Source organism: Mycetomoellerius zeteki, unplaced genomic scaffold (assembly GCF_001594055.1).
Source record: "Mycetomoellerius zeteki isolate Tzet28-1 unplaced genomic scaffold, Tzet1.0 scaffold264, whole genome shotgun sequence".
Lineage (NCBI taxonomy): Eukaryota > Metazoa > Arthropoda > Insecta > Hymenoptera > Formicidae > Mycetomoellerius > Mycetomoellerius zeteki.
The window spans coordinates 247,233-261,052 of record NW_017257243.1 but is presented as its reverse complement, the minus strand read 5'-3'; the positions used below and the strand labels follow the sequence as shown (position 1 = coordinate 261,052).

The window sequence follows — 13,820 nt, the reverse complement described above, 5'->3', positions numbered from 1 at the left end:
GGCATTCCTTGGCACGGAAGCAATTAAATGTAATTATTATATGTAAAGATAAGATAAACTATAAACAAAAAAATTATAAACGTAAAATAACTATGAAAATTGAGTGTAAAAATAGAACCAATTCGATTTGAGTAAATATGGCGGAAGTTATTGATGTTTTTTACCACAACTCATTTCAAATCTTCTAAATGACGCAGAATTAACAATGAAAACTTAAAGTTAATGATATAACTATATGAGAGCTCATAAATAAAAAGTTCGAAAACTGTTTTGCTGATACAATTCTTTGAGGTAATGAAAAATAATTATGGTAAGATAAAAAATATACGATAAGAAAATGCAAGATGAAATGTTGTTTAATTACAATTTTATTATATTCAAATATGTTAAAAATACGTTCGTTGCGTAACATTAATATACAATACGAGCTCTCTTCATTACTTTCAGTAGTGCGTTTTATGATATTATAACGCTTTGATTTCTCAATTAACAGTCTACCAGTTTAATTCTTGCTGTAATCTTGCCCTGTTAATTACAAGTGCCATATGGCTTCCAAGACTTATCTCTCAATTAATATTTCTTACACAATTAAAGATATTTCGTCTAGAGTGATAATAATCGTAAGAGCTACAAAGAATTTTGTCAAAAAAGAGAAATAATTAATATGTTTAATAAACAGTCAAAGTGTGACTAAAAAAGATAAATTTGTATGAAAATTTTTCGTTCAGCATTGGCTTCATCTCCCACCTTCGACCTAACGTCGAATGTTGCAGATAAAAATATTCGTGAAACACGCGTGTGTGTGTGTATGTGTGTGTGTGTGGTAAAGATAATCGAGGTCACGCGGTTTGGAATACAAGTTACGAAGAAACGATAAAGATATAATTATTCGGAGACAGCTTTTGAGAAAAAAATATTTAACAGGCTATCCTGAATATTAATTAAAATTAAATCCTGCAACACAGGTTGTTCATACAAAATTCTTGACTACAGTAGTCCAATTTGCACAAAAATTATCTCCGTGTATCTTTCATATCTTTTTATGTTAGAGATGAAAATTCTTTGTTTAGCTTTTGAAAATGTATCGCGTTGCATTGACATATTGGTCAGTATATTGTCAGATTATTTTATAAAAGTAATATCTTTTCTAGCAGGTATTACATTTATAAAATAATCGATGTCTAACCAATATGTTGATGCACGTGGTACATTTTTTATTGCGAATTTGTGATATTAATTCATATCTGTAAAACGTATTATGTACAATTTTATATAACTATATATATTGGTTTTTAATATTTACATAAAAGCATTTCTTCTTTTCATTTCCAGAAAATGGTGTCGAAAGTGGTGCCCAGCCCACAATTGTCAGAGCTCCCAGAGATAGAAGGAAATTCAATCAAAACGTATGTAATGTGTTTTTTATCTTCTGTCTTATTCATTTATTATAATAATTATTCGTATATTATAATATATAATTAAATGCAATTAATTGATACATAACTTTCTCTGAAATGTACAGAATGATGAAAATAAAATTTCCAATACTTCAATAGATGTAACGAATCAAATCTTTATTTAAATTAAATGGTTTACTAAATATAATGGTGAAAATATTTATATTGTATATTGTTTTATTTTAGAGAATTTATACGGCGTAATTTTTAATTATACATCAGGGAATGAATTACAAATATAAATTATTTAAAAGGAGTTATTTTCTGAGTTATATATATTATATATACATTTAAAAAAATACAAATGTTTAAAGTATTTATCTTTTTTCTAACATACACGTTGCAAATACTTTAAAACATTTCTGTAACATACATATTTTTCTTGTACATTGCAACAGGCAAGTGATTTTACGAACATTGGAGACTGGCCTACTTTAGGAACACAAATAGAGGTGGGTATCATTATTGAATTTCTGTTAAATTACTATTATATCTTTAGCAAGTTTATCTAAGTTATTATTTTAAATGAAACTTATATAATTATTATTAAATAATAACTTTTAATAATGGTTTTATCTATTCTAATTGCCGTAAATAATATTTCTTATGTCATTATTACATAATAAACTGTGCAAGATCTAGAGCTTGCAAATGATTTATTTGTGCATTTGCGAGTGTAGAAATTTTGCTAGAGAAATATCAAATATTTGTCATCTCGGATAAAAATTTCTATGTCTGAGAACTGTTCATTATTTGTACACATTATATGTACGCATTCCTCGAGTTATCTTTTACTTTTATTTAATTCTCTTTTATTGTACTACTTTTTATTTTTGTATGTATACAGTAGACGGTATTTTATCTTTTAATATAGAGGAAAACGACTGTAACTCCTTTGAAGCAAAATGGTGTGCTTAATGGTGAACCAAGTACCTCTAAAACGTGCAACACTGTCGAAAGCAAAGGCAAGGAGAACAAGGAGCAAATAAACTATCAAGACGATAGCGACGAGCATACAGATAACAATGAAAAGAAAAGGAAAGGTGAGCAAGTCGATCTTTGCTCTTCAAAATTCATTACAATAATTGCATATAGATAATGTAATAAAGCTCTTGTAATAACTTTGTTTACAAATGAATTGATTTTACTTGCAATGTAAATGAGAAATGTTGTTTTCAATCTATATTTAAATCTGATTATCATTTGTACAGCGAATAAACAAAAATGGGTCCCGCTTGAGATTGACCTGGCACAAAATCGTGGGACTATGCGATCACCGAGATTTCAAAATCATAGAGAAAGAAATGGTGAAGGTAATTTTATTTGTATGTATAATGGTTGTGCGTACGTGCGCGCGTATGTAACTTGTGTATGTAACTTAACTGTTGGGACTTAACTGCAATGTACGCATATAGCGATAATAAAAACGAATATAAATGTTAATTATATTGTGATCAACAGTGAACGATGGTGAGCACTGGCGTGAAAGGGATTACGATAGATCAACTGGATATAATTCACGAGGACGCGGTGGAAGAAATTACAGAGGTAGAGGACGAGGCGGGCGTGGCCGTGGTGGTTTTAGACATCGATACGATCACGAGTATACAAATTATACGACGGACTGTGCACAAGTAATTTCTTTTTGATACGCAGTTTAAATTATTTATTATCGCGAGTTGCGATAGACCGATAATGATGTTACCTAAGTGGGAATCTATCTGACCTTATTTTGATGGATAATAAGTGATAGTAGAACTGAAGACCTTTAAAGTTTTATACCTTATATTTGTAATTTCTGCTTCTTCTTCAGACTTCATGTTTTCTTCTTTTTTACAGACCCATAAATATGAACATACGGATTCTGGATATATGATACCTTATATGGGAACATGCTATTTTAATAATACAAATTACATAGATACCATTACATTAAAAGAATATATACGAAAACAAATGTAAGTTTAATTTATATTTTTTATATCGATAAAATTTGTATGTATGTTCTAACTTGGATAACACACAGCATCATTTTTTGCACAGTGAGTATTACTTTTCTGAAGAAAATCTTGTAAAGGACTTTTTTCTACGTCGTAAAATGAACGTTCAAGGATATTTACCTCTCACTTTGATCGCATCTTTTCAACGTATACAAAATTTAACGGTGGATATAGATTTGGTGATAGAAGCAGTCTTGGAATCTGATAGACTAGAGCTGTTAGAATTAGAAGATGGATATAAGGTATCATAAACTTATTTTAAATTAATAAAACAGCGCATGTTATCTGACGAAATCAATTACAGCACATATTTTTTTAAAAAATCTAGCATGTTACATATGTGTTAGATACAAAACTTGTGCTACAGTAAATAGAAGAGGATTCGCTGACACCATTAGAACTTTTAAGTTCGATAAATGGGGTTTGATAGTAGGCCTCGTTACATTGTATTTATAATTATTTAAATCTTACATATACATTCTCTCTCTCTCTCTCTCTCTCTCTCTCTCTCTACGCACATATATGGTGGTGAATTTTTCTAATAATATAAATTTTTATTTTTCAGATTAGGACACGGTTCGATCCGTTAAAATGGCCTCTTTTGGACATAGCTAGTAATATCGCCTTTTTAGATCATGCGCAACAGTCTAATCCATCTCAGTCCGAAGTAATTCCTACCTCTGAAACTACATTTTGTCCTACTGCAAAGCCTTTATCTACAATGCCTGCTCCCCCAGTTCCTCGTGTGTTTGAATCTTACCATTCCATTTCAACAGTAAGATATGATGAATCAGAGATTTCTTCCATAATAAATGAGATTCTAAATCCTGATGTCCCAGAGTTTGTGCCGACAACGGAAAGAATCAATGGATTTACCGCTACGAAACAGCAATCAAACAAAGATAACAGTAATCAAACAAAGACAACAAACAAATTTCACTTTGAAAAGATAAAAGAAACAATGGAGATTGCAGAAAAGTATCTTCTCTCTTTTAATAATAGTTCTCCCACGAATGTAAGAGAAGACAATGAATTACCGGCCACAGCAGATGCTCCTACTTCGGACAGCTTATCAGAACGAATGAACGGAGAATCGGATTCATCAAGCGACAATGCTTGGAAGGAGGTAACTATCATTTTATTTTTCATTGTATCAAACTACAGAAATTTGCAAAAATGAAAGTATTATGGAATTTATGGAAATAAATTATAGGTGAGAAGAAGAGTCAAACATATACACAAAGACAAAACAGAAGAGAGACATTCACACAAGGACAGAACAGAAGAGAAAGAGAAATCTGAAATGAAAAATGCAATACGAGAAGAACTGGATTTTCAATTTGACGAGGAACTGGATTCACCGCCACCGACTGGTCGACATAATGCCTTTTCAGAATGGTTAGTTGATACTGCAATTGAGACGTCAAATGGCTTACGGCTCGGTGCGATTGACTGGCGATTTGTAGATTCAAGGTTTTAATCCGACTTGCGCTCATATGCGCGATTTTTGACGTTTAAGGAGCCGAAAATGACTCCACCTGGTGATTAAGATTCCTTTGATCACCAGCGCCGTTCGGATCCGGCGTTAAACTGTAGGTCCCATATATCAGTAGATATATGCATCGGAGCGCCGAGTGGCTCGCCGCTTAGTGCGATTGACTCGCGATCTGTGGATCCGGGTTCGATCCTACCTGTGTCCCATATACGCGATTTTTCGCGTTCGCCGTTCGGATTCGGCGTTAAACTGTAGGTCCTCTCGAGTGTTGACAAACTCTGTAGAGTGAAATCCTACTAGTACCAGATTGAAAAAACGTAAGCAAGCTTCTGTCCCCGAAGAGGCTATAAAGCAAATTGATACGCATGGTACTATGTATCCTTAAGGATAATCAAACAGAGGAAACAGAAGAAGAGGAAGATATATGCATCCATTCTCTCACATTGGAAGTCTGATAGGCTAGCAACCTAATTCCTGAAAAATTATTGTTTTGAAATCCTATCTAGAGGAGGCCCTGGTCCAATTTGGACTATATATAGTGCCATTAGATGAGTGGATGGATACTGTAATTAACCCTATGTGTGAACCGCTATTTTTCACTAATGTTGTGTGAACGGTGATTCATTTATGCCAGACTACATTTTTCCTAATAAATCAGTTTAAAAATCGGAAAAATTTTTTTTTTTTGTTTTACATCTTTGTATTCTAAACATTTTTTAACTCGGATATTTTTTTTATGTAGCAAAATACAGAGGGAAATAAAAATTTTTTATGTATTAAAAAATCATAATTTTGCAATGCGTTTTGAAAGAAAAAAAAAATTTGCCTAGACAGATGAATTCAGATTCACACTCTTGTCGTTTCGTAAAAAGATGACTTTTTACGAAAAAGATGGTTTAGAGATGCTTGTGCCTTAAAAACCTTAATTATTTTGAGAGGTGAAAATCGTAACACAAAAATAAAGCGATTTTTGAAAAAAAAATAAATTCAATTTTTAGTTGGAAAATTATTTATTTTACCTTACGAAAATATGAAATAATATTCGTACAAAGAAATTTTATATTATGAAATTTTTTAAGGGAAAAGATTCCAAGGAATCATTTTTACTAGTACTTCGTGCGTCGTCTACGTACATTGCTTATAGCGTATTTTATTGGCAGAAATAGTGTGCATTCATTGCACATTAAAGCTGTTGTACACTATTCTAATCTAAATGTAAAAGTGTGTGAGATATTTCAATTGATAAAATAACTAATGTGTATTTTATCAAATAGCACAATAAAATGTATTGAATATCGTATATTTCGCGGTTTAATTCGTTTCTATATTTTTATTAAATGTACATATTTACGTCGATTTTTGTACGACTGAGTGCGTACTAGTTCTGCCAATGAAAAACGTTATTAGATTCATCCTCGAAGTTTGTTTCACTCTCTGAAGCTTCATTATAAAATATTTTAGTTTCTCTTGATCATAAAAGTCGTTCAATCTCTTCGCCGGATCTCGTTACATTAACTTTTTGAGGTGTGAATCGTGAGTCTCTCATGGAACGACTTTACTTCGCGACTCTACCTGCTCGCAGGATCGCAGCAAACTGACCGAAAACCGTTACGGTCGTCCGTATATTCTCACTCTACTACCTGCTTTTTTCATCCCCTCCCTAATCTATTGTAAGCTACTTGAAATTTTGACTGTTCCTTGAAAGACCTACATTCCACGCAGGTCAATATTGAAATATTTTCGGATATTGTATGAATGAATTTAGGTATTTTTATTGAAAAATTCCTGCTCGTTACAATAAATTTAAAAGTTTATAATGTATTTATTAACAATTTGAAAATTTATAAGAATATAAAGCTTGAATCTCTAAATTGTTTTTTTTTTATCATAGCATAGAGAGAAGAGCGAGATTATACGATTATTTAATCTTTTAATGTAGATTACCGTTGATATTTTATATTTCTTGATATAATTATTACAGGTCTGAAGATGACGATGATAATGAATTGTCAGATAGAGATATTAATAAAATATTGATATTTACTCAAATCAATCCTACATCATCTAGAATCCCAAAGCATGAGGGCCATGATAGAACAGGAGATTGGACTACAAGAGTAAAAATGACTCAAGAATTAGAACAGTCTATCAACGATGGATTATATTATTATGAGGAACAATTATGGAGACAAAATTTTCAAAGAGTAAGATCAGAACTTTAATTTAGAAATAAATAAATCCAGGATATTAATATGTTATGTTAACATACAGCATGGCTCTTCTTTGTCCATTGGGAGTTACAAAACGGTTAATATGGTTAGTCAGGAAGATTTCGAAAAAATGGCGCCAAAAGCTCCAAGAAAAGCAAATCCAGAAGTTCCACCACCCCCACCTCCTTCTATGGAAGATTTAGAAGTTTCGGTTTCATTACAGGTAATTCAAACTTTGCGAAATAAAAAAATTATTCTAGAAAAATATTATATATGCTATGTATTCGTTGAACAGCTTTCAAGCACAAGTCCAGATAAAAAAGATCACAGACAGGAAAGGAATCTTTGGAGTGATAAACTCTGTCCAAGAGAAGGACGAAGAAATACCGCACCACGTTTCTTTGCCGTTGTGAAAGATGGACCGTCTGTTGATCCGAGAACGCCCCGAAAAAGGAAGACTCGTCACAGCAATAATCCTCCAGTGGAGCATCATATTGGCTGGATTATGGATGTTCGAGAGCATCATCCTCGAACATATTCCGCTGGGTATGTAATATTCGCTATAAATTTGCAGTTTAAACTGAAAATTAAACTTTTCGATATCTCTCAAGATAAAAACACTTCATTGCTAAAATGTGTAGAAATATTAAAAAGTGTAAATATAAAAGTTATACGAGGAGAAATAATTGCTAGTTTTCTATGAAATACACAGCTTGTAAATTAAAAGTATCTGGCATTGTAATATCATACATACATTTTTATTTTTTGATTAATTTTAATGAATTTATATTAATTATTACTAATGATATTTCTGTTTTTGTACAAATGTAAAGTATAACATGATGAATCATCTAGCTATATGTCTTCTTTTCCCGACTGAAGAACCTTGTAGAATAGTCTTGATCTGAATGATAACGGTAAAATAAAAATTTGAGTTCATTTTGCATATATATTCTAAATTTGTTCTCTATTTTACTATTTCAGGAGTAGTACAGGCACAAGTCCTAATGAAGGTTATCTTGCTAATAGTTACGGAAGTGTTCCTAGTATCTGTGAGCATCCGAGTCATGCTATGTTGAAGGAAAATGGATTTACTCAACAAGCATATCACAAATATCATTCGCGTTGCTTGAAAGGTATCAGCAATATAGATATTTTCTTAAGATATTAATTTGAATGGAGATTATAAAATGATGAATTTCTATTTGTCTTCTTTTCCCGACTGAGAAAAACGTGTAGAAATACTTTTATCTGACTATTAATTAAATAAATTGTATGTTTATATTAAATCAAGATTTTTACTTACATATTATATTCATATGTTTTTAGAACGCAAACGATTAGGTATTGGCCAATCGCAAGAGATGAACACACTTTTCCGTTTCTGGTCGTTTTTCTTGCGAGAAAACTTTAATCGTACCATGTATGAGGAATTCAGAACTATAGCCAAAGAAGATGCCTGCGAAGGATATCGATACGGATTAGAGTGCCTTTTCAGATTTTACAGTTACGGCTTGGAAAAGAAGTTCAGACATATGTTGTACACAGATTTTGAAATGGAAACGATACAAGATTACGAAAGCGGTAAGATAAGATTTTATTATATGTATTTTTATTATATCTATTTTGTCACAAAGTAGAGATAAACAGCACAAAATAGGTTGTTTAGCTATGTTATCGTATAGTAGTTAAATGGTTAATTTGTGCAACAGCAAATTAAGTGTTTTACTAACGCCAGAAGGATATTCTTGTCCTAGAATTTGGTTTTGATTAGTAATAGCACAACAAACCAAAAAACAATTTGACATTAAGCTTACATGCATAAGTCTATTATGCTTACATTTCAATAAATTACTAGAATTGCATTATACTGGCGCGTGTTCGGATTCTGGGTGCTCCTCAGGTGTCATGTCATCCTTGTTTAACGTTCGGTAAACAAGGATGGAATAATACCTGAGCATTTGAGAAATCTGAACATAGTTCTGTTCACAGAATATCCAGTAATTTACTAAAACGCAAGCAATAAGAAAAAATGCGTGTGCTGCAGGCTGTACATTATATTAATACTAAATATATAATTGTTACAATATCATACTAATATTAAATTAAATTATTTAAACCAATAGGACAACTGTATGGATTGGAAAAATTTTGGGCATTTTTGAAATATTATAAGAACTCTGATCAGCTTCATGTAGATCCTCAATTGCAAGAATACCTATCAAAATTCAAGAGCATCGAAGATTTTAGAGTGGTAGAAGTGAGTATTATTACAAACAAATTATTAATTCTCGCGTCATCATTGACTTTTTAATAGCATTTAGAGTTTATTTCTCATTTTATATATTTGTTATTTTTTTTACAGCCTCAAATACATGAGATGCTCCAAGCTGCAAGAATACGTAATAGAAGTGTTTCTGAAAGTGCTAGGGAAGATTCATTGACAAGCGAATGCCTACTTTCAGACGACTACAATACACTGCCAAACGCGCAAGAGTCGCATTCATCGCAGTTTCGAAATAGGGCTGGTTCTTTCGGCTCTAATCGATATCATTTTCGACGACGGAATGACTCCGCATCGTCAAGCAGCCAGCGAGATCTCAGCAAACAGCAGCCTCGAAATAGGCAGAGTTCTGGTTTCTCTATGAAACCTTTCGAAGAGAGTAAATCGCAAGTCACTGCCAGAGAACGAACTCAAGTCAGCTCCAAGTCCGAAGCGAGCAAATCCGTCACGATTAAGACAGAGGGCTCGTCTACCTCCCAAAAATGAAATTGTGCAGCGGTAAGAAAAACACGTGAATTTCGAATAAATCTACGAATTGACAGAAATGATCGAATCGCCTTCTAGATGAAATGGCGATAGTATTTTCGGTAATATACATTATTGAGAATTAATATCATAAAATGAAAAATGGAAATCGCATCTCTAATCTTATTTGTGTGATTTTAGAGATTATTATTATTGGTATATGAAGTAAATTCTTGATAATAGATTTAGAACCGTGATTTAGCGTTTAAGATTATATTTACCGATATTTAAACCCCTCGGCGTGGTAGCGCATTGCGAAAGATATTTTCACTCGCTTTTCATATTGTTTGCGATATTTAATTACGTTACAAGATAGAACCGAAGTTAGAAAGTGAGAATGCATATGTGTACAAGGAGCAATATAACGATGGAAATGTATATATCCTAATATTTTCAGTTACACTTTTATTTCATATTCTGATGCAAATACAGTGACAACGACTCGAACAGGCAAACATTATCTGTACAGAAACGTGCTGTAAGATACTGTTTGCTCAAACGAGTGTTTAATGTATGCAAAAAGATGAAGTGCTACTTTTATCTAAAAGACAGCATAAAGACTATTATATATATATATATATATAACACATAAACGCCTAAATGTTACTTTTGACTAATCTATTATATAAATTCAGAGACTAATCATATAATTCGTGAATACTTAGTTGTGTAGATACACATCTATATGACTGTTATTGGATTTGCTCTGTCTTTTCTGATTATTATTGAGATTATTTAAATTTCAATCTTTCTACGAACATTTGACATTTTTTATTGGAAAAGGCGCCCTTTTCAGTTTTCTTCTTTTTATTTTTTAGCAGAATTTTTTTTTTATAGAAGATAATTACACGCGTTCTTTATATGTATCATTGAAATATATCAATAATATTTACTTACTCTTGAAGTGGTAGCAGTTAAGTGTTACATTCAGAGCTTCTATTTTAAGACTAAACATAATCGTGGCGTACTTCCATGTAATAACACAATATCTATATATGTATATATTTATATACATACATATATATATATATTAATTTTGCCATATTTATTTTTCATAAAATGTAAATCACGAAAACATCTGCATGAACATAACACAGATATAGAAAAGTTAACGTCGTCAGTCTCCAAAATGTAAATTTTTTAGACTTTTCAGTTCAAAGTCATCATTTGGAATCAAGCTTTTAGAAATCACTTGATGAATTTCTAATATACTATTCGCACTAATCGAGTTTGCATATGCATATATTTATACATACGCTGTCTATGCAATAATTATATTATGAATACTATACGTTTTGATGAAATGAAAGTGTTACAAAGATTGATTTATATCGTATTGATTTTGCATAATGAAGAGGAATAATAAATTGAGTAACTTGTATATATAGAAAATCGAAATGCACCGGCCGTTTTTATCAATTAATCAATCAAACGAATTTGTAAATTGTGTTAATGATTGTTCTTTATTTCTTAAGTCGATAGTCGATCACTGTAGACTATTCACAAAATGCATATTCGAAGGATGATGAGACGGCTTTCGTGCGAACACAGAAAATTGTTATGTTTGTATCCTAATCCTGTCGTCCTGAACATACTAGTCACGTATTGAGCCCACGTACTATATCACACATTGTTTACAGGATTTATACAATAGAAAAATCAAGATAGATGATACAGTTATCACGATACAATAAGCAATAAATGCTTGAGCGAAAGTGAACGATAGTAGCGTTAATTAGGAAGTTGAAAGAGAAAAAGAAAATGCTTTTGAAAGGCAAGAAAGGCAGTAATTCTCGTCGTCGCAAGTAACTTATTTCTTTATTGACGGATATACGTTATTACATGAAAAATCGATACATTTAAATCACGAGTATAACGTATTTAATATTACACACGGAAACACATGACACCGAATATTTTACTCGTTCGAGCGACATGCGCAAAAATGTCTTTCAAAACATCTGGGTTACACAATATCGACACATTAGTTCTCGAGATCGAGGAGAAAATGGGAATGGATTTTGCGTAACGTTAATCGTAACGGGTGCACATGGAAGCGCAAGTGATTTCGATACGAATAATGCATTCCATACAATCTTGGATTTTTCCCGTCTTTCTTTGTCTTCCCATTGTTACGCCAATAAAACCCGCTTTTGCTATTTAGACAGGGCATAATCCAAAAATTAAAATTATATGAAGACGGAATTGGGCTTCGTTTCATCGATCGAGATTACAATTAACGTATCGATATACGTGGGTGGTTCAAGTCAAACCGAAACTTTTATTCTTATGAACATAAGAATAAAAATCCCGATGTGACTTGAACCACTCACGTATTTTATGAACGACACTCAAATGTTGATAGTAACAAAAAGTTAAACGCTACAATATCACTTGTTATTGATAAACTTCTTGATTTTGCAATATGAATAATGACTAGGAAATTCATGGGACTAAATAGTAGAGAATAAAGTCTTGTGTCTTGAGAGAATAATGTTTAAATTCTTAATTAATAAAAAAAGACACATCGACACGTTGTTTCTGTGAAGGCACAGTGATAGCTAAAGCTGACAATGATTCTTAAACGAGGCGACAATCGAAAGTCTCTGCGTCTGTTCAAGAGCGAATTCATCTGAGCGAATTCATCAGAGAATGAACGCGATCGCCTTTCAATTCATAAGAAAAATAAAATCGATTGTATATCTAATTACGTAATCTCTTCTCTTTTTCATTTTTTTTAGATTCTTGATGGAAACTAATCTTCAAATTTCTAAACTTTGATTTAATATTCGTTTCTACCTTTTTTAGACTTTTGTTTTCTTTACACGAAAATGAGTCTATTCGTGATTTTATTTTTTTTAAGTTTTTTCTTCATCTCCTTTCTTAAACGTGTTCAACGCAATCGACATCAGATCTCCTTTCTCGTTTGTATTAATATTCGGATGTACAACGAAACTACGCACGTTAATGTTTTCCAAGTTACCACAAACAACCGAGAATGATCTACTAACGAGACGAAAGGAAACGTTTCTAAGCGAAGGGAGAAAACAAGAGAAGAGAATGATCATTGAACAGACGAGGGACAATTGTTAGCACAAATAATTTCCTATCGATTTATCAGTCGCGATATAGTAATAGATATGTACAGGCGAGAGAAAATAAACTGCGTGCTCATTAATTGTACATACTTTCATAGTTTGATTTTAAGCGATTTAGATGTACCTGTAGATTTTTAAGCCAATAACTATAGTGTAAGCTATATAAGCCTTTATATAGCGCACGAGTAACGAGATAAGATCTTAGATAAGTTTATACAAGCTAAATATACGATCGGCTTATATGTTATGCAGGCTTCTTTCTTGTGGCGTGGTTTAGCAATCGTTAAATATGGGAGGAAAATACGGAAATACGCTTTGAAGTAAAACGTTGAGGAAAATACGGAAATACGCTTTGAACAAAAACGTTGATATTAAAAAAAAAAAAAAAAAAAAACGAAGTACTCGGCGTCGATTTTTCTCACTGTAATTGCACTGTTTCATATCTAATATACGTTATCGAACAATGTTGTTCCCCCCCCCCCTTTTTTGTAGAAGAGACAGAAATGTAACATAATGTAAATAATTTTTATCCAAAGTTGGTGAAGGCCACGCCACGAGATCGACCCCGAAATGTAAAAAAAAGATTATATATTATACATACGTATATATATATATATGTATATATTACATATATATGTATATATGTATAAATTCTTACATTGTTACTTATATACCGCTAAAATAAATCTTAATTTTACATTTAAGGCTTACGCTAAAAAGCGGGTGGGGTTTATTGGTTGCTTAACTATAA

General features: G+C 32.0%; 1 protein-coding gene across 2 annotated transcripts in view; it reads left to right on the top strand.

The window, feature by feature from the left end:
- Positions 1-10,562, top strand: part of larp (La related protein) — an 18,791-nt gene extending 8,229 nt beyond the window's left edge. Inside the window, exons 2-17 of one of the 2 annotated variants that reach the window (XM_018450059.1) lie at positions 1,333-1,406; positions 1,856-1,909; positions 2,332-2,500; positions 2,669-2,770; positions 2,919-3,091; positions 3,297-3,415; positions 3,501-3,699; positions 4,023-4,583; positions 4,671-4,855; positions 6,934-7,156; positions 7,224-7,385; positions 7,458-7,708; positions 8,192-8,298; positions 8,492-8,746; positions 9,289-9,422; positions 9,528-10,562. In XM_018450059.1, the coding sequence (XP_018305561.1) occupies positions 1,333-1,406; positions 1,856-1,909; positions 2,332-2,500; positions 2,669-2,770; positions 2,919-3,091; positions 3,297-3,415; positions 3,501-3,699; positions 4,023-4,583; positions 4,671-4,855; positions 6,934-7,156; positions 7,224-7,385; positions 7,458-7,708; positions 8,192-8,298; positions 8,492-8,746; positions 9,289-9,422; positions 9,528-9,932 (3,173 nt within the window). In that variant the 3' untranslated portion in view covers positions 9,933-10,562. Of the gene's footprint in view, positions 1-1,332; positions 1,407-1,855; positions 1,910-2,331; positions 2,501-2,668; positions 2,771-2,918; positions 3,092-3,296; positions 3,416-3,500; positions 3,700-4,022; positions 4,584-4,670; positions 4,856-6,933; positions 7,157-7,223; positions 7,386-7,457; positions 7,709-8,146; positions 8,299-8,491; positions 8,747-9,288; positions 9,423-9,527 lie in introns of both variants that reach the window. The other variant, XM_018450058.1, reaches the window with a different exon arrangement.
- Positions 10,563-13,820: the final 3,258 nt, after the last annotated feature.